This window comes from Eptatretus burgeri, chromosome 12 (genome assembly GCF_056783735.1).
Source record: "Eptatretus burgeri isolate ZD-2024b chromosome 12, Ebu_testis_v1, whole genome shotgun sequence".
NCBI lineage: Eukaryota > Metazoa > Chordata > Myxini > Myxiniformes > Myxinidae > Eptatretus > Eptatretus burgeri.
The window spans coordinates 19959230-19979871 of NC_140972.1; the positions used below are offsets into that span (position 1 = coordinate 19959230).

General features: G+C 38.4%; 1 protein-coding gene across 2 annotated transcripts in view; it reads right to left on the minus strand.

Moving 5' to 3' along the window:
* Window positions 1–20642, minus strand: part of LOC147015205 (dihydropyrimidinase-related protein 2-like) — an 80127-nt gene that overhangs the window by 33505 nt on the left and 25980 nt on the right. For both annotated transcript variants that reach the window (XM_085849754.1, XM_085849755.1), the window contains exon 4: window positions 20436–20600. In XM_085849754.1, coding sequence (XP_085705880.1) covers window positions 20436–20600 — 165 coding nt within the window. The remainder of the gene's footprint in view (window positions 1–20435; window positions 20601–20642) is intronic.

A 20642-nucleotide genomic window follows, 5' to 3' on the forward strand; every position in this document is an offset into this window, starting at 1 on the left:
CTAACAATTTGTATGGGTGGGCTATGTCTCAATCTTTACCTTATGGAAAACTTAAATGGGTTAAAGAAAAACATTATGAAAAAGTTTTACAAGACATTTTCTCCTCTCAAAAAGAAATGGATGAAGCTGAAGTTGGATACTATTTTGAGGTTGATTTAAAATATCCAGAAGAACTTCATCACAAACATAAAGACCTACCTTATACCCCTGATAAAGAAAGTCCAAGAAAAGAATGGCTAAGTGATGTCATTTAATATAAAAGGTAATATAAAAGGTATAAATATAAAAGGTAATACAACAGTCATTTAATATAAAAGGTAAATCTACAGAAAAACTACTTACTATATTAAATGATAAAGAAAGTTATGTTTTGCATCAAAGGAACTTGAGACAATATTTAACTGCTGGGTTGAGAGTGAGGAAAATTCATAGGATTTTGAAATTTAAACAAAGTCATTGGTTAAAGAAGTATATTGATTTTAATACAAAAAGGAGAACAGAAGCAAAAACAGATTTTGAGAAGGACTTTTATAAATTAATGAATAATGCTGTATTTGGAAAGACTATGGAAAATGTTAGGAATCGACAAAAAATAAGACTTGCTCCATCTTGGAAACAGACTTCAAAGTTAATTAATAGACCAAGTTTTGAGTGAGCGGAGGTGTTTTCAGAGAACTTTTGTGCTATTCATTTGAAAAAAAGAGAGTATTGAAATGGAAAAACCTATTTATGTTGGAACATCAATTCTTGACTTGTCAAAGTCGTTAATGTATGACTATCACTATAATAAATTTAAAATCAAAGTATAATGATAATGTGTCATTGTTACATATGGATACAGAGTTTTATATTAGAAATTAAGACAATTGATGTATCTGAGGATATGATTGATATGATTGATATGTATGATACAAGTAATTATAAGTCAGGTGATGTGTTGTTTTCATCAAAGAATAAAACGGTTATTGGTAAGTTTAAAGATGAATTGGGTGGGAAGGTCATGAGTGAATTTATAGGATTAAGATCAAAGTCTTATGCTTTCACGTATATTGATAATATGAAAAGAAGCTAAAGGGAAAAAAGAAAAATATAATCAAGGAAACAATAAACTTTAAACATTATTACAACTGTTTAACGTTAAAGAAGGAAGAGTACAGAAAAATGAATGCAATAAGAAGTTATAAACATCAATTATATACAGAAGAGATAAATAAGAAAGCATGAGGAGCTTTTGATGATGAAAGATATATTTTTGAGAATGGAATAGATAGTCTTCCTGATGGTAATAAGTATAAGTGTTAAGATATTGGGTTTGGGAATTTTAACAGGCTTCCGCTGTCTTTTTACTGATTTATAAATGATAGAACCAAGCAATAACCAAACCAAAGAGGGGAGATGTAATCAGTTTTGGTATTTAAATGGGAAACATAAAGAATGTGAGAAATATCAAATAAGTCTTGTTGAATAAATAACGTGGGTAAAAGTAGATAAACAAATAAGCGGATAAATTTAATTTCAAATAACTTGGAGGATGTAAAGAAAAAAAATTAATGTCCTTGAATGGACTGAAAATTTTGATGGTTATCAATTGAACATTGGAAAAACAATTTATTACAATCTCAAAATGATATGTGCCTCAGGAGGTGGCCAAATAAGAGCATTAAGAGAAGTTTATCATTTCATTTCTGCTCAACAAAGACACGTAAACCAAGAACCAAGTTCCAAGTTATTCTTTGTGAATATACTCGATGGAAATGAATGTTATAAGAAAATTAACTTATTCCCAAAAGTAGAACATGGACAAATATTCGTTGGTTCACTCTTTGAGTGGAATGAAAATATGGAAGGGAAGAAGTGCTTTAATCAGTGTCTCAATTTTACATTTGCTTGTATGGGAGGGAAGGGGATTGGTGGGGAAAAAATGAGTCTCCTGTTTTGAGCTTTTGGGGCTTGTGTCAGAAAGATTTTTTTCCTTTCTCCCCATTCATTTGAATTGGTGTCCCAGAAACCCAATTTATCATCTTCTCCCATCAACTTGAAATCTGCAAGGGTTTTATGGCACTTCGGCGAAAAATGTTCCAAACAATTCTCACAATGTTTTCAAAGCCAACCTCCTGGTTTCCTGGATACACATAGTGACCGGATTTGTGAAGACTATGTGCATTTCGCACTGCCTTCCATGATTTGGTTTGCCTCACAGTAAATTGACAAACATTTTACGTGCGCATCCCATGATCGGATAAGGTTGAACTCCTCCACTTTTACCGCATGTGGTCATAGCTTTCTCTTCACCAAATATTATGTCCGGAGGACAAAAATGGTTACCAGAATGATGTTGTATTTCCACTCCAGCAGGTTAAAGTGAACCCCGTACAACACAGACCACCTATCGACGATCTGGCACATTACAAATTTCCTATTCCTGTATCTGCATTTCAATGAATACATTTGTATATCTGTAATATACAGTATATCAAAAAAAACTAAAAAACACCAAAACTTTGGAACATAAACTCGAAGGTAAATTAGTGCTTTTTGTGCAGTATGCTAGTTGAGGCTCAAGGAAGAGTGAGCACACTGAACGGATCAGGACGGAACAGACAAAAACAGGATGCAAAACACTCATGCATGGAGAACGAAACTCCAAGGAGGAAAAGCTGAAAAATTAGGAGGGTTTTGGGTGGGGTTAACTAGCGTAAAAAAGATCATGGTTTTGGATTGGGGACAATCTCAGATCGTCGTGAACAACTGTCTGAAAACGATGTGGAAGTTGATTCCACAGGTGGGAAAGAAGACCTCCCCCTTGCGGGATAAGAGGACAAAGGCTGGAATGGAAGGGTGAAGAAGCTTTTTCTTCTGGCACCTTGCCATTTTTTTTTTTACATCAACGTGGCTTTTCCTGCCTGCAGCTCACATTTTACTTCATCGTGGTTCTTCCTGCCTGCAGCTCACATTTTACACCATCGTGGTTCTTCCTGCCTGCAGCTCACAATTTTACACCATTGTGATTCTTCCTACCTGCAACTCACATTTTACACCATCATGGTTCTTCCTGCCTGCAGCTCACATTTTACACCATCGTGATTCTTCCTACCTGCAGCTCACATTTTACACCTTTGTGGTTCTTCCTGCCTGCGGCTCACATTTTACACCATCGTGGTTATTCCTACCTGCAGCTCACATTTTACACCGTTGTGGTTCTTCCTGCCTGCGGCTCACATTTTACACCATCGTGGTTCTTCCTACCTGCAGCTCACATTTTATACCGTCGTGGTTCTTCCTGCCTGCAGCTCACATTTTACACCATTGTGGTTCTTCCTGCCTGAAACTCGCATTTTACACCATCATGGAAATAACTCACGGACTTGAGTTTTCTCTGGAGTTAAACAGAAGTTCGCTGGAGTTAATGGGAGCTCGCTTGAGTTCACTGGAGTTAAACCATATTCATAGCCCTATCTTCAGTGACGTATTTCTTCTCTTGACTAACCGAGCTTCGAACACATGCCACATCGCGGCTTGATATCTCTGGTGGGTTTTCACTCCATTCAACCCCAGGACTTCTACCATTGAACCCCTTTTGGGAACCAGCTTATTCCCTCAAGCAATGGACATTTTTGACACCCACATCATCGAGTGAATAATATTACTTGGTGGACACGACACCAAATTGGCCCACTGGTGATACACCATCGTCATTTTTCTTGCTTCTTGTTGAACTCGTGACTTAACAGCTTATGAGACACCGACCGCTCAGACTGGACCGAGTCTTCAACCTTTAGTGGTGAGTCGAAGTCAATGACTCCATTTTCTATACTTGCCTGCCGTACTACTTGAGCATTAGCTTGACTTTCACCAAGTCCACATGTGCTTGGACCAGGGTGGGGATTATACGTTCATTAGGGTATCCAGTCAAATGGACTGGATAACCTATTGTTTTTCTTCTGTTTATTATTATTATTATTATTATTAGGGTACCCTGTGAGTACAGGGTACCCTATTGTTTTTCTTCTGTTTATTATTACGCATTATTAGGGTACCCTGTCAGTACAGGGTACCCTATTGTTTTTCTTCTGTTTATTATTACGCATTATTAGGGTACCCTGTCAGTACAGGGTACCCTATTGTTTTTCTTCTGTTTATTATTACGCATTATTATTATTATTATTTTTCCGCCGGCATTTTGCACCCTTTTTCGCTTTAAAAATCATTTTCTCTGGAACACAAAGTCCGATCGACAGGAAATTTTCACCATAGTGTGTATCTTTTTTGATAGCACAATCGCGTTATAATTATGACGTCATTGGTCACGTGGTACGGTCGCCATCTTGAAAAATGCGATAAACTTTGGACATCTGTATCTCGGAAACCGTGCAATGGAAAAATTTTTCGTTTGATACATTTTACTAAGCTCCCTATGGGGAACACGTGTGATTTTTCGTGACGTCATAGGTGAAGCGATATACCGGTGAAAATTCGTCAAGTAGAACGCCATATAGGAAAAATCTGAAAAATTCTGAGCGTCATCTACACCAAAATTCATCGTCAAAAATGTTATTTTTGACGTCATCGATGATGTAATTCGGCCGCCATCTTGTTTTTTAGTGTTTTTGAAAAAATCTTCTTCTCCAGAAGGGCTGGACAGATTAAGGCGAAACTTTACAGGTACATTCCCCTGAGGTCCTCTTTCAAGTTTGTTAATTTGTTGTTGATACGTCACATGGTTTGGCGGCCATCTTGAAAAAACCCTAAAACCTTCAAACATCTTCTTCTCCAGAAGCGCTGGTCCAATGAAGGCGAGATTTCAGAACTATATTCGTGACATGTATGCGATGCAAGTTTGTTAATTTCAAAGTGATAGGTCACATGGTTTGGCCGCCATGTTGGATTTAAGAAAAATATTAAATAATGTTTTCTCTGGAATTTCAAAAGCCATCGAAGCGAAAATTTGCAAGTGCCTTCCTCCCTCAACTCTGCATACATGGTAAAAAATTTTTACCTCAGAAGTCACATGGTTTGGCGGCCATCTTGGATAGAAAAATAGACCTTATCCGATTTACACGAAACTTTACACACTTGTTCGGGTCGACGATGGAAAGCAGAATTTAAATTTATGATATCATAGGTCACAAGGTTCGGCAGCCATCTTGGATTGAAAATGAATAAATTTTAAAAATCTTCTTCTCCAGAAGGGCAAGACAGATTAAGACGAAACTTCACACATATATTCCCCATGAGGTCCTTTCTCAAGTTTGTTAATTTGTTCTTGATCGGTCACATGGTTTGGCGGCCATCTTGAAAAAACCCTAAAACCTTCAAACATCTTCTTCTCCAGAAGCGCTGGTCCGAGGAAGGGGAGATTTCAGACCTATATTCGGGACAGGTAGGCGATATAAGTTTGTTAATTTCGAATTGATAAGTCACACGGTTTGGCCGCCATGTTGGATTTAAGAAAAATATTAAATAATGTTTTCTCTGGAACCGCTTAACGTAACGAATCGAAAATTTGCAATTATCATCTATCATCGTCTATGCACGCAAGGTAAAAATTATGACGTCACACGTCACATGGTTTGGCGGCCATCTTGGATAGAAAAACGCACCTTTACCGATTAACACGAAACTTCACAAACGTGTTCCAATACCAAGTTGGAAGCAGAATATAAATTTGTGATGTCATAGGTCACATGGTTCGTCAGCCATCTTGGATTGAAAAATAATATCTTAAAACGTCTTTTTCTCTGAAACGACTGAACAGATCCAGGTGAAACTCCACCACTATGACCGCCTCTCCATGACGAATAAAAAGTTCTCACCCCCTTTTGAGGTACGACGCAACGTTTGGCAGCCATATTGGATTGAAGGAAAAATATTAATTAATGTTTACTCTGGAAATACTGCATCAATAAATGTGAAACATCAAGTTTATTGTGGAACACTCATGCGGAATGAGGCGTTTGAAATTTCAACGGGATCGGGCCCAGGGTTTGGCAGCCATGTTGGTTTTAAGAAAAATATTAAATAATGTTTTCTCTGGAACTGCTTAACCTGGAGAAGCGAAAATTTGCAGTTATCATCCACCATCGTGTTTGCACACGTGGTGCAAATTATGACATCACAAGTCACATGGTTTGGCCGCCATCTTGGATTGAAGGATAAATATTAATTAATGTTTACTCTGGAACTGCTGCCTCTATATATGCGAAACTTCACATTTATAATTCAGGTGATATGCGAAACAAAAGTTTAAAATTTCAACCTGATCGGTCACACGGTTTGGGGGCCAGAATTATTTATTTATTTGAATCTGGAAGCCAGTAATAACGAAATTGAATGCTTTGTGCTGCCCGGTTCGTAACTCGTCTGTTCCGCGCCGTCTCGAAGCAGGCCTGTATTTGTATCACTCTTAAATAATGTTTTCTCTGGAACCACTTTCCCGATCAATGCAAAACTTTGCGACTGTCATCTGCAGAAAGTCCCATGTTGTATCAAAGGCGGACGGACTGGGTACCCGGTCATCACTGCCAGCAGTTATAAAGTGGCAGTTCTAGTTAGGGTATCCAGTCAAATGGACTGGATAACCTATTGTTTTTCTTCTGTTTATTATTATTATTATTATTAGGGTACCCTGTGAGTACAGGGTACCCTATTGTTTTCCTTCTGTTTATTATTATTATTATTACGCATTATTATTATTATTATTATTTTTCCGCCGGCATTTTGCACCCTTTTTCGCTTTAAAAATCATTTTCTCTGGAACACTAAGTCCGATCGACAGGAAATTTTCACCATAGTATGTATCTTTTTTGATAGCACAATCACGTTATAATTATGACGTCATTGGTCACGTGGTATGGTCGCCATCTTGAAAAAAGCGATAAACTTTGGACATCTGTATCTCGGAAACCGTGCAATGGAAAAAATTTTCGTTTGATACATTTTACTAAGCTCCCTATGGGGAACACGTGTGATTTTTCGTGACGTCATAGGTGAAGCGATATACCGGTGAAAATTCGTCAAGTAGAACGCCATATGGGAAAAATCTGAAAAATTCTGAGCATCATCTACGCCAAAAATCACTGACGAAAATGTTTTTTTGACGTCATCGATGACGTAATTCGGCCGCCATCTTGTTTTTTAGTGTTTTTTTTTTTTAAATCTTCTTCTCCAGAACGGCTATGCAGATTAAGGCGAAACTTTACAGGCACATTCCCCCTGAGGTCCTCTTTCAAGTTTGTTAATTTGTTGTTGATACGTCACATGGTTTGGCGGCCATCTTGAAAAACCCTAAAGCCTTCAAACATCTTCTTCTCCAGAAGCGCTGGTCCCATGAAGGCGAGATTTCAGAACTATATTCGTGACATGTATGCGATGCAAGTTTGTTAATTTCGAAGTGATAGGTCACATGGTTTGGCCGCCATCTTGGATTTAAGAAAAATATTAAATAATGTTTTCTCTGGTATTTCATAAGCCATCGAAGCGAAAATTTGCAATTGCCTTCCTCCCTCAAGTCTGCATACATGGTAAAAAATTTTTACCTCAGAAGTCACATGGTTTGGCGGCCATCTTGGATAGAAAAATAGACCTTATCCGATTTTCAAGAAACTTCACACACTTGTTCGGGTCGACGATGGAAAGCAGAATTTAAATTTATGATATCATTGGTCACAAGGTTCGGCAGCCATCTTGGATTGAAAATGAATAAATTTTAAAAATCTTCTTCTCCAGAAGGGCAAGACAGATTAAGACGAAACTTCACACATATATTCCCCATGAGGTCCTTTCTCAAGTTTGTTAATTTGTTCTTGATCGGTCACATGGTTTGGCGGCCATCTTGAAAAAACCCGAAAACCTTCAAACATCTTCTTCTCCAGAAGCGTTGGCCCAATGAAGGGGAGATTTCAGAACTATATTCAGGACAGGAAGGCGATATAAGTTTGTTAATTTAGAATTGATAAGTCGCATGGTTTGGCCGCCATCTTGGATTTAAGAAAAATATTAAATAATGTTTTCTCTGGAACCGCTTAACCAAACGAATCGAAAATTTGTAATTATCATCTACCTTTGTCTGTGCATGCGTGGTAAAAATTATGATGTCACACGTCACATGGTTTGGCGGCCATCTTGGATAGAAAAACGCACCTTTACCGATTAACACGAAACTTCAGAAACGTGTTCCAATACCCAGTTGGAAGCAGAATTTAAATTTGTAATGTCATAGGTCACATGGTTCGTCAGCCATCTTGGATTGAAAATGAATAATATCTTTAAACGTATTTTTCTCTGAAAAGACTGAACAGATCCAGGCGAAACTCCACCACATATGACCGCCTCTCCATGACGAATAAAAAGTTCTCAACTTTGTTAATTTGTTCTTGATTGGTCACATGGTTTGGCAGCCATCTTGGATTGAAGGAAAAATATTAATTAATGTTCTACTCTGGAACTACTGCATCAATAAATGTGAAACATCAGTTTATGGTGGAACGCTCATGCGGAATGAGGGTTTGAAATTTCTAATTGATCGGGCCCAGGGTTTGGCAGCCATGTTGGTTTTAAGAAAAATATTAAATAATGTTTTCTCTGGAACTGCTTAACCTAGCGAAGCGAAAATTTGCGCTTATCGTCTACATTCATGTTTGCACATGTGTTGAAAATTATGACGTCATAAGTCACATGGTTTGGCCGCCATCTTGGATTGAAGGATAAATATTAATTAATGTTTACTCTGGAACCACTGCTTCTATATATACGAAACTTCACATTTGTAATTTAGCCGACATGCGAAACAAACGTTTAAAATTTCAACCTGATCGGTCATGCGGTTTGGCAGCCAGAATTATTTAATTATTTGAATCTGTTCGCCAGTAATAAGGAAATTGAACGCTTTGTGCTGCCCGGTTCGTAACTCGTCTGTTCCGCGCCGTCTCGAAGCAGGCCTGTGGTTGTATCACTATTAAATAATGTTTTCTCTGGCACCGCTTATCCTTTCAATGCCAAACTTTGCGACTATGATTTAAGTCTCATGTTGTATCAGTTGTGTCAATGGCGGACGGACTGGGTACCCGGTCATCACTGCCAGCAGTTATAAAGTGGCAGTTCTAGTTAGGGTACCCTGTCAGTACAGGGTACCCTATTGTTTTTCTTCTGTTTATTATTACGCATTATTATTATTATTTTTTTTCCGCCGTAATTTTGCACCCTTTTTCGCTTTAAAAATCATTTTCTCTGGAACACAAAGTCCGATCGACAGGAAATTTTCACCATAGTGTGTATCTTTTTTGATAGCACAATCGCGTTATAATTATGACGTCATTGGTCACGTGGTACGGTCGCCATCTTGAAAAATGCGATAAACTTTGGACATCTGTATCTCGGAAACCGTGCAATGGAAAAATTTTTCGTTTGATACATTTTACTAAGCTCCCTATGGGGAACACGTGTGATTTTTCGTGACGTCATAGGTGAAGCGATATACCGGTGAAAATTCGTCAAGTAGAACGCCATATAGGAAAAATCTGAAAAATTCTTGAGCGTCATCTACACCAAAATTCATCGTCAAAAATGTTATTTTTGACGTCATCGATGATGTAATTCGGCCGCCATCTTGTTTTTTAGTGTTTTTTGAAAAAAAATCTTCTTCTCCAGAAGGGCTGGACAGATTAAGGCGAAACTTTACAGGTACATTCCCCTGAGGTCCTCTTTCAAGTTTGTTAATTTGTTGTTGATACGTCACATGGTTTGGCGGCCATCTTGAAAAAACCCTAAAACCTTCAAACATCTTCTTCTCCAGAAGCGCTGGTCCAATGAAGGCGAGATTTCAGAACTATATTCGTGACATGTATGCGATGCAAGTTTGTTAATTTCAAAGTGATAGGTCACATGGTTTGGCCGCCATGTTGGATTTAAGAAAAATATTAAATAATGTTTTCTCTGGAATTTCAAAAGCCATCGAAGCGAAAATTTGCAAGTGCCTTCCTCCCTCAACTCTGCATACATGGTAAAAAATTTTTTACCTCAGAAGTCACATGGTTTGGCGGCCATCTTGGATAGAAAAATAGACCTTATCCGATTTACACGAAACTTTACACACTTGTTCGGGTCGACGATGGAAAGCAGAATTTAAATTTATGATATCATAGGTCACAAGGTTCGGCAGCCATCTTGGATTGAAAATGAATAAATTTTAAAAATCTTCTTCTCCAGAAGGGCAAGACAGATTAAGACGAAACTTCACACATATATTCCCCATGAGGTCCTTTCTCAAGTTTGTTAATTTGTTCTTGATCGGTCACATGGTTTGGCGGCCATCTTGAAAAAACCCTAAAACCTTCAAACATCTTCTTCTCCAGAAGCGCTGGTCCGAGGAAGGGGAGATTTCAGACCTATATTCGGGACAGGTAGGCGATATAAGTTTGTTAATTTCGAATTGATAAGTCACACGGTTTGGCCGCCATGTTGGATTTAAGAAAAATATTAAATAATGTTTTCTCTGGAACCGCTTAACGTAACGAATCGAAAATTTGCAATTATCATCTATCATCGTCTATGCACGCAAGGTAAAAATTATGACGTCACACGTCACATGGTTAAGCGGCCATCTTGGATAGAAAAACGCACCTTTACCGATTAACACGAAACTTCACAAACGTGTTCCAATACCAAGTTGGAAGCAGAATATAAATTTGTGATGTCATAGGTCACATGGTTCGTCAGCCATCTTGGATTGAAAATGAATAATATCTTAAAACGTCTTCTTCTCTGAAACGACTGAACAGATCCAGGTGAAACTCCACCACATATGACCGCCTCTCCATGAGGTCCTTTCTCAAGTTTGTTAATTTGTTCTTGATTGGTCACATGGTTTGGCAGCCATATTGAATTGAAGGAAAAATATTAATTAATGTTTACTCTGGAACACCTGCATCAATAAATGTGAAACATCAAGTTTATTGTGGAACACTGAGTAGGGAATAGGCGTTTGAAATTTCAACGGGATAGGGCCCAGGGTTTGGCAGCCATGTTGGTTTTAAGAAAAATATTAAATAATGTTTTCTCTGGAACTGCTTAACCTGGAGAAGCGAAAATTTGCAGTCTATCATCCACCATCGTGTTTGCACACGTGGTGCAAATTATGACATCACAAGTCACATGGTTTGGCCGCCATCTTGGATTGAAGGATAAATATTAATTAATGTTTACTCTGGAACTGCTGCCTCTATATATGCGAAACTTCACATTTATAATTCAGGTGATATGCGAAACAAAAGTTTAAAATTTCAACCTGATCGGTCACACGGTTTGGGGGCCAGAATTATTTATTTATTTGAATCTGGAAGCCAGTAATAACGAAATTGAATGCTTTGTGCTGCCCGGTTCGTAACTCGTCTGTTCCGCGCCGTCTCGAAGCAGGCCTGTATTTGTATCACTCTTAAATAATGTTTTCTCTGGAACCACTTTCCCGATCAATGCAAAACTTTGCGACTGTCATCTGCAGAAAGTCCCATGTTGTATCAAAGGCGGACGGACTGGGTACCCGGTCATCACTGCCAGCAGTTATAAAGTGGCAGTTCTAGTTAGGGTATCCAGTCAAATGGACTGGATAACCTATTGTTTTTCTTCTGTTTATTATTATTATTATTATTAGGGTACCCTGTGAGTACAGGGTACCCTATTGTTTTCCTTCTGTTTATTATTATTATTATTACGCATTATTATTATTATTATTATTTTTCCGCCGGCATTTTGCACCCTTTTTCGCTTTAAAAATCATTTTCTCTGGAACACTAAGTCCGATCGACAGGAAATTTTCACCATAGTATGTATCTTTTTGATAGCACAATCACGTTATAATTATGACGTCATTGGTCACGTGGTATGGTCGCCATCTTGAAAAAAGCGATAAACTTTGGACATCTGTATCTCGGAAACCGTGCAATGGAAAAAATTTTCGTTTGATACATTTTACTAAGCTCCCTATGGGGAACACGTGTGATTTTTCGTGACGTCATAGGTGAAGCGATATACCGGTGAAAATTCGTCAAGTAGAACGCCATATGGGAAAAATCTGAAAAATTCTGAGCATCATCTACGCCAAAAATCACTGACGAAAATGTTTTTTTTGACGTCATCGATGACGTAATTCGGCCGCCATCTTGTTTTTTAGTGTTTTTTTTTTTAAATCTTCTTCTCCAGAACGGCTATGCAGATTAAGGCGAAACTTTACAGGCACATTCCCCCTGAGGTCCTCTTTCAAGTTTGTTAATTTGTTGTTGATACGTCACATGGTTTGGCGGCCATCTTGAAAAAACCCTAAAACCTTCAAACATCTTCTTCTCCAGAAGCGCTGGTCCCATGAAGGCGAGATTTCAGAACTATATTCGTGACATGTATGCGATGCAAGTTTGTTAATTTCGAAGTGATAGGTCACATGGTTTGGCCGCCATCTTGGATTTAAGAAAAATATTAAATAATGTTTTCTCTGGTATTTCATAAGCCATCGAAGCGAAAATTTGCAATTGCCTTCCTCCCTCAAGTCTGCATACATGGTAAAAAATTTTTACCTCAGAAGTCACATGGTTTGGCGGCCATCTTGGATAGAAAAATAGACCTTATCCGATTTTCAAGAAACTTCACACACTTGTTCGGGTCGACGATGGAAAGCAGAATTTAAATTTATGATATCATTGGTCACAAGGTTCGGCAGCCATCTTGGATTGAAAATGAATAAATTTTAAAAATCTTCTTCTCCAGAAGGGCAAGACAGATTAAGACGAAACTTCACACATATATTCCCCATGAGGTCCTTTCTCAAGTTTGTTAATTTGTTCTTGATCGGTCACATGGTTTGGCGGCCATCTTGAAAAAACCCGAAAACCTTCAAACATCTTCTTCTCCAGAAGCGTTGGCCCAATGAAGGGGAGATTTCAGAACTATATTCAGGACAGGAAGGCGATATAAGTTTGTTAATTTAGAATTGATAAGTCGCATGGTTTGGCCGCCATCTTGGATTTAAGAAAAATATTAAATAATGTTTTCTCTGGAACCGCTTAACCAAACGAATCGAAAATTTGTAATTATCATCTACCTTTGTCTGTGCATGCGTGGTAAAAATTATGATGTCACACGTCACATGGTTTGGCGGCCATCTTGGATAGAAAAACGCACCTTTACCGATTAACACGAAACTTCAGAAACGTGTTCCAATACCCAGTTGGAAGCAGAATTTAAATTTGTAATGTCATAGGTCACATGGTTCGTCAGCCATCTTGGATTGAAAATGAATAATATCTTTAAACGTATTTTTCTCTGAAAAGACTGAACAGATCCAGGCGAAACTCCACCACATATGACCGCCTCTCCATGACGAATAAAAGTTCTCAACTTTGTTAATTTGTTCTTGATTGGTCACATGGTTTGGCAGCCATCTTGAATTTACCTTAAAATATTCAAACATGTTTACTCTGGAACTACTGCATCAATAAATGTGAAACATCAAGTTTATGGTGCAACGCTCATGAGTAGGGAATACAAGTTTGAAATTTCTAATTGATCGGTCACAGGGTTTGGCAGCCATGTTGGTTTTAAGAAAAATATTAAATAATGTTTTCTCTGGAACTGCTTAACCTAGCGAAGCGAAAATTTGCGCTGTCATCGTCTACATTCATGTTTGCATACATGTGTTGAAAATTATGACGTCATAAGTCACATGGTTTGGCCGCCATCTTGGATTGAAGGATAAATATTAATTAATGTTTACTCTGGAACCACTGCTTCTATATATACGAAACTTCACATTTGTAATTTAGCCGACATGCGAAACAAACGTTTAAAATTTCAACCTGATCGGTCATGCGGTTTGGCAGCCAGAATTATTTAATTATTTGAATCTGTTCGCCAGTAATAAGGAAATTGAACGCTTTGTGCTGCCCGGTTCGTAACTCGTCTGTTCCGCGCCGTCTCGAAGCAGGCCTGTGGTTGTATCACCATTAAATAATGTTTTCTCTGGCACCGCTTATCCGATAAATGCGAAACTTTGCGACTATGATTTAAGTCTCATGTTGTATCAGTTGTGTCAATGGCGGACGGACTGGGTACCCGGTCATCACTGCCAGCAGTTATAAAGTGGCAGTTCTAGTTAGGGTACCCTGTCAGTACAGGGTACCCTATTGTTTTTCTTCTGTTTATTATTACGCATTATTATTATTATTATTTTTCCGCCGGCATTTTGCACCCTTTTTCGCTTTAAAAATCATTTTCTCTGGAACACAAAGTCCGATCGACAGGAAATTTTCACCATAGTGTGTATCTTTTTTGATAGCACAATCGCGTTATAATTATGACGTCATTGGTCACGTGGTACGGTCGCCATCTTGAAAAATGCGATAAACTTTGGACATCTGTATCTCGGAAACCGTGCAATGGAAAAATTTTTCGTTTGATACATTTTACTAAGCTCCCTATGGGGAACACGTGTGATTTTTCGTGACGTCATAGGTGAAGCGATATACCGGTGAAAATTCGTCAAGTAGAACGCCATATAGGAAAAATCTGAAAAATTCTGAGCGTCATCTACACCAAAATTCATCGTCAAAAATGTTATTTTTGACGTCATCGATGATGTAATTCGGCCGCCATCTTGTTTTTTAGTGTTTTTTGAAAAAAAATCTTCTTCTCCAGAAGGGCTGGACAGATTAAGGCGAAACTTTACAGGTACATTCCCCCTGAGGTCCTCTTTCAAGTTTGTTAATTTGTTGTTGATACGTCACATGGTTTGGCGGCCATCTTGAAAAAACCCTAAAACCTTCAAACATCTTCTTCTCCAGAAGCGCTGGTCCAATGAAGGCGAGATTTCAGAACTATATTCGTGACATGTATGCGATGCAAGTTTGTTAATTTCAAAGTGATAGGTCACATGGTTTGGCCGCCATGTTGGATTTAAGAAAAATATTAAATAATGTTTTCTCTGGAATTTCAAAAGCCATCGAAGCGAAAATTTGCAAGTGCCTTCCTCCCTCAACTCTGCATACATGGTAAAAAATTTTTTACCTCAGAAGTCACATGGTTTGGCGGCCATCTTGGATAGAAAAATAGACCTTATCCGATTTACACGAAACTTTACACACTTGTTCGGGTCGACGATGGAAAGCAGAATTTAAATTTATGATATCATAGGTCACAAGGTTCGGCAGCCATCTTGGATTGAAAATGAATAAATTTTAAAAATCTTCTTCTCCAGAAGGGCAAGACAGATTAAGACGAAACTTCACACATATATTCCCCATGAGGTCCTTTCTCAAGTTTGTTAATTTGTTCTTGATCGGTCACATGGTTTGGCGGCCATCTTGAAAAAACCCTAAAACCTTCAAACATCTTCTTCTCCAGAAGCGCTGGTCCGAGGAAGGGGAGATTTCAGACCTATATTCGGGACAGGTAGGCGATATAAGTTTGTTAATTTCGAATTGATAAGTCACACGGTTTGGCCGCCATGTTGGATTTAAGAAAAATATTAAATAATGTTTTCTCTGGAACCGCTTAACGTAACGAATCGAAAATTTGCAATTATCATCTATCATCGTCTATGCACGCAAGGTAAAAATTATGACGTCACACGTCACATGGTTTGGCGGCCATCTTGGATAGAAAAACGCACCTTTACCGATTAACACGAAACTTCACAAACGTGTTCCAATACCAAGTTGGAAGCAGAATATAAATTTGTGATGTCATAGGTCACATGGTTCGTCAGCCATCTTGGATTGAAAAATAATATCTTAAAACGTCTTTTTCTCTGAAACGACTGAACAGATCCAGGTGAAACTCCACCACATATGACCGCCTCTCCATGACGAATAAAAAGTTCTCACCTTTGTTAATTTGTTCTTGATTGGTCACATGGTTTGGCAGCCATATTGGATTGAAGGAAAAATATTAATTAATGTTTACTCTGGAAATACTGCATCAATAAATGTGAAACATCAGTTTATTGTGGAACACTCAGTGCGGAATAGGCGTTTGAAATTTCAACGGGATCGGGCCCAGGGTTTGGCAGCCATGTTGGTTTTAAGAAAAATATTAAATAATGTTTTCTCTGGAACTGCTTAACCTGGAGAAGCGAAAATTTGCAGTCTATCATCCACCATCGTGTTTGCACACGTGGTGCAAATTATGACATCACAAGTCACATGGTTTGGCCGCCATCTTGGATTGAAGGATAAATATTAATTAATGTTTACTCTGGAACTGCTGCCTCTATATATGCGAAACTTCACATTTATAATTCAGGTGATATGCGAAACAAAAGTTTAAAATTTCAACCTGATCGGTCACACGGTTTGGGGGCCAGAATTATTTATTTATTTGAATCTGGAAGCCAGTAATAACGAAATTGAATGCTTTGTGCTGCCCGGTTCGTAACTCGTCTGTTCCGCGCCGTCTCGAAGCAGGCCTGTATTTGTATCACTCTTAAATAATGTTTTCTCTGGAACCACTTTCCCGATCAAAGCGAAACTTTGTGACTGTCATCTGCAGAAAGTCTCATGTTTTATCAGTTGTGTCAAAGGCACTTCTGGGTACCCGGTCATCACTGCCAGCAGTTATAAAGTGGCAGTTCTAGTTATTATTATTTTTCTTCCGCCGTAAATTTGCAAAATTTCCAGTTTTTTTCGCTTTAAATGCCATTTTCTCAGAAATGGTAAGACCAATCGACACAAAATTTTCACCAGATATGTATCTTTTTTGATAGCATACATAATTGATAATTATGACGTCATAGGTCACGTGATACGGGCGCCATCTTGAAAAAACAGATCAACTTTGGACCTCTGTATCTCGGAAACCTTCTAGTGTAAAAAAATTTCGCTTGATACATTTGAACAAGCTCCCTCTCGGGAATACGTGTGATTTTTCGTGACGTCATCAGTGAAGAGGTATCCCAGTAAAAATTCGTCAAGTAGAACGCCACATGGCAAAAATTTGAAATTTCTTGAGCATCATCTACACAAAAATTCATCGTAGAAAAAAAATATTTTGACGTCATCGGTGACGTAATTCGGCCGCCATCTTGTTTTTTTGTGTTTTTTTAAAAAAATCTTCTTCTCCAGAACGGCTGTGCAGATTGAGGCGAAACTTTACACGCACATTCCCCCTGAGGTCCTCTTTCAAGTTTGTTAATTTGTTGTTGATACGTCACATGGTTTGGCGGCCATCTTGAAAAAACCTTAAAACCTTCAAACATCTTCTCCAGAAGCGCTGGTCCAATGAAGGCGAGATTTCAGAACTATATTCGTGACATGTATGCGATGCAAGTTTGTTAATTTCAAAGTGATAGGTCACATGGTTTGGCCGCCATGTTGGATTTAAGAAAAATATTAAATAATGTTTTCTCTGGTATTTCATAAGCCATCAAAGCGAAAATTTGCAAGTGCCTTCCTCCCTCAAGTCTGCATACATGGTAAAAAAATTTTACCTCAGAAGTCACATGGTTTGGCGGCCATCTTGGATAGAAAAATAGACTTTATCCGATTTACACGAAACTTCACACACTTGTTCGGGTCGACGATAGAAAGCAGAATTTAAATTTATGATATCATAGGTCACAAGGTTCGGCAGCCATCTTGGATTGAAAATGAATAAATTTTAAAAATCTTCTTCTCCAGAAGGGCAAGACAGATGAAGACGAAACTTCACACATATATTCCCCATGAGGTCCTTTCTCAAGTTTGTTAATTTGTTCTTGATCGGTCACATGGTTCGGCGGCCATCTTGAAAAAACCCTAAAACCTTCAAACATCTTCTTCTCCAGAAGCGCTGGTCGGATGAAGGGGAGATTTCAGAACTATATTCGGGACACGTAGGCAATATAAGTTTGTTAATTTCGAATTGATACGTTAGACGGTTTGGCCGCCATCTTGGATTTAAGAAAAATATTAAATAATGTTTTCTCTGGAACCGCTGAACCAAACGAATCGAAAATTTCTAATTATCATCTACCATCGTGTATGCACGCATGGTAAAAATTATGACATCACACGTCACATGGTTTGGCGGCCATCTTGGATAGAAAAACGCACCTTTACCGATTAACACGAAACTTTACAAACGTGTTCCAATACCCAGTTGGAAGCAGAATATAAATTTCTGATGTCATAGGTCACATGGTTCGTCAGCCATCTTGGATTGAAAATGAATAAATTTTAAAAATCTTCTTCTCCAGAAAGGCAAGACAGATTAAGCCGAAACTTCACACATATATTCCCCATGAGGTCCGTTCTCAAGTTTGTTAATTTGTTCTTGATTGATCACATGGTTTGGCGGCCATCTTGAATTTACCTTAAAACCTTCAAACATCTTCTTCTCCAGAACACCTGATCTGATCAAGGGGAAACTTCACACCCCTATTGCACATGAGTAGGGAATACAAGTTTGTTAATTTCTAATTGATAGGTCACATGGTTTGGCAGCCATGTTGAATTTAAGAAAAATATTACATAATGTTTTCTCTGGAACTGCTTAACCTATCGAAGCGAAAATTTGCGTCTGTCATCCTCCATGATATCTGCATACATGGTAAAAATTATGAGGTCACAAGTCACATGGTTTGGCCGCCATCTTAGATTGAAGGATAAATATTAATTCATGTTTACTCTGGAACCACTACTTCTATATATGCGAAACTTCATATTTATAATTTAGGCTACATGGGAAACAAAAGTTTAAAATTTCAACCTGATCGGCCGTGTGGTTTGGCAGCCAGAATTATTTAATTATTTGAATCTGGTCGCCAGTAATAAGGAAATTGAACGCTTTGTGCTGCCCGGTTCGTAACTCGTCTGTTCCGCGCCGTCTCGAAGCAGGCCTGTGTTTGTATCACCATTAAATAATGTTTTCTCTGGCACCGCTTATCCTTTCAATGCCAAACTTTGCGACTGTCATCTGCAGAAAGTCCCATGTTGTATCAAAGGCGGACGGACTGGGTACCCGGTCATCACTGCCAGCAGTTATAAAGTGGCAGTTCTAGTTATTATTATTATTGCCAAACGATTTTCCTTTTATTCTTGTTGTTAATATTATTAGTATTTATTAATATATGGTTTGTTACAATGTTGTCATTCTTTTTGTTATTTATTTTTGTAATTAAAATGCCATGCCATGGAAGGACCTATTAAGCTGCTCTATCCACCTTATCATAGTGTGCGTTTAAAACATGGAAATTGTTTCAATCTCTGCCCAAGCATAAACTGTCATTCTGGTGTTTCGCAGGCAGGTTGAAACATCAATGTGTGCACCGTTCCTCGAATAGACATTAAGCCGGCCGTCTTGTGTGCTAGCAGTAGTTGGTGGATGTTAAATATCCCGTTGCGTCCTTTGCAAAGAGTGGATGAGTTCTCACCGGCTCCCTGAACAAGTTACAAATTGATGCTCTCACCTACAGGGACTACTGCATCAGCAGCACTGTCATGCCCCCAACAAATGATGCAACCAGCAGCCATGTGCTGTAGAAGAAAGGAAAGGCGATTGACACTTCATGTCCAATCTTGACCATCCATGTTGTCCTTTATTCCTCTTGCCTTGTGATCCCTTTACGTTTATCAAAAGTTTTACTCATCTCCTGTCCCCATGACGACTTGTCACAATGAACTACGATCCACATGTAAAGGGGTTACCGAATGTGATAGTTAAACCTTTGCATAATGGATTCCATGATGTTCCTTAACCGCTCAACCAACTGAATATGTATAACAAGTTTGAAACCTTTTTTTGGACATAAGTCTGACTTTTGAGCGATTTGAAGGTTTGTTTAGTGCTGCATTTGATTGCTCAGAAACGTAAAGTGATTATTTCAAACAAAGAAAGGGACATCTCTCCTTGAATATCCTAAGTGGGAAACGGGTAAGCCAGAATTGTATGCATCAGTCTTGGATATATGTTTCTGCCTTCAGGCTGTATCAGTGAATCCATATAAACCTAAAATGCAGACTTTTCATTCGGCCTGTGATAAAGATCGATGAAGCTGAGATGAAGCTGGCAGCAACTGGTACATTAGCTCAGTATTTCATATCAGCAGGTATTTATTACATGTGCATGCTGGAGAGGAAGAAGTGTGGTCGAGGGCTGCAATGACAAATTTCAAACCGAGGAAAGGAAGGATGATAGGAGAAAGGAAAGAGGGGAGAGAATGGAAAGAAAGATGGGAGATGATAGCAGGAAAGGGAAGGGGACATCCAATAAACATAGGGAACAGAGTGTCAAAACATTCCATCATAATTGCATATGTATTAATTATATATATATACCTATCCTGATGCATAACTGAGATTGCAACATTCACCAAGTCATTCAAAGTTGCAACAACTGATGAATTACTCTGTCGTTAACAAGGTACGTAACTAAAAAGAAGAAAACAAATCTGCTCCATCTTGGTTTGATGTTTCTCTCACCTTTATCCTTCATCAGGGTTTCTATGTCCTCCTTGATCCCATCGTAAAGACTAGTGATTGCCATGTGCAGTGAATAATCGCAGCAGCTTTTACTTTCTGCCCATTCCCGCCACATGTCATAGGCAGCCACCAGTGTGTTACCTGGCTCCTGGATGGCATGATCAACTGTGTAAGAAAGTGAGGTGAGGAGGTGCAAGACTAAGTAAT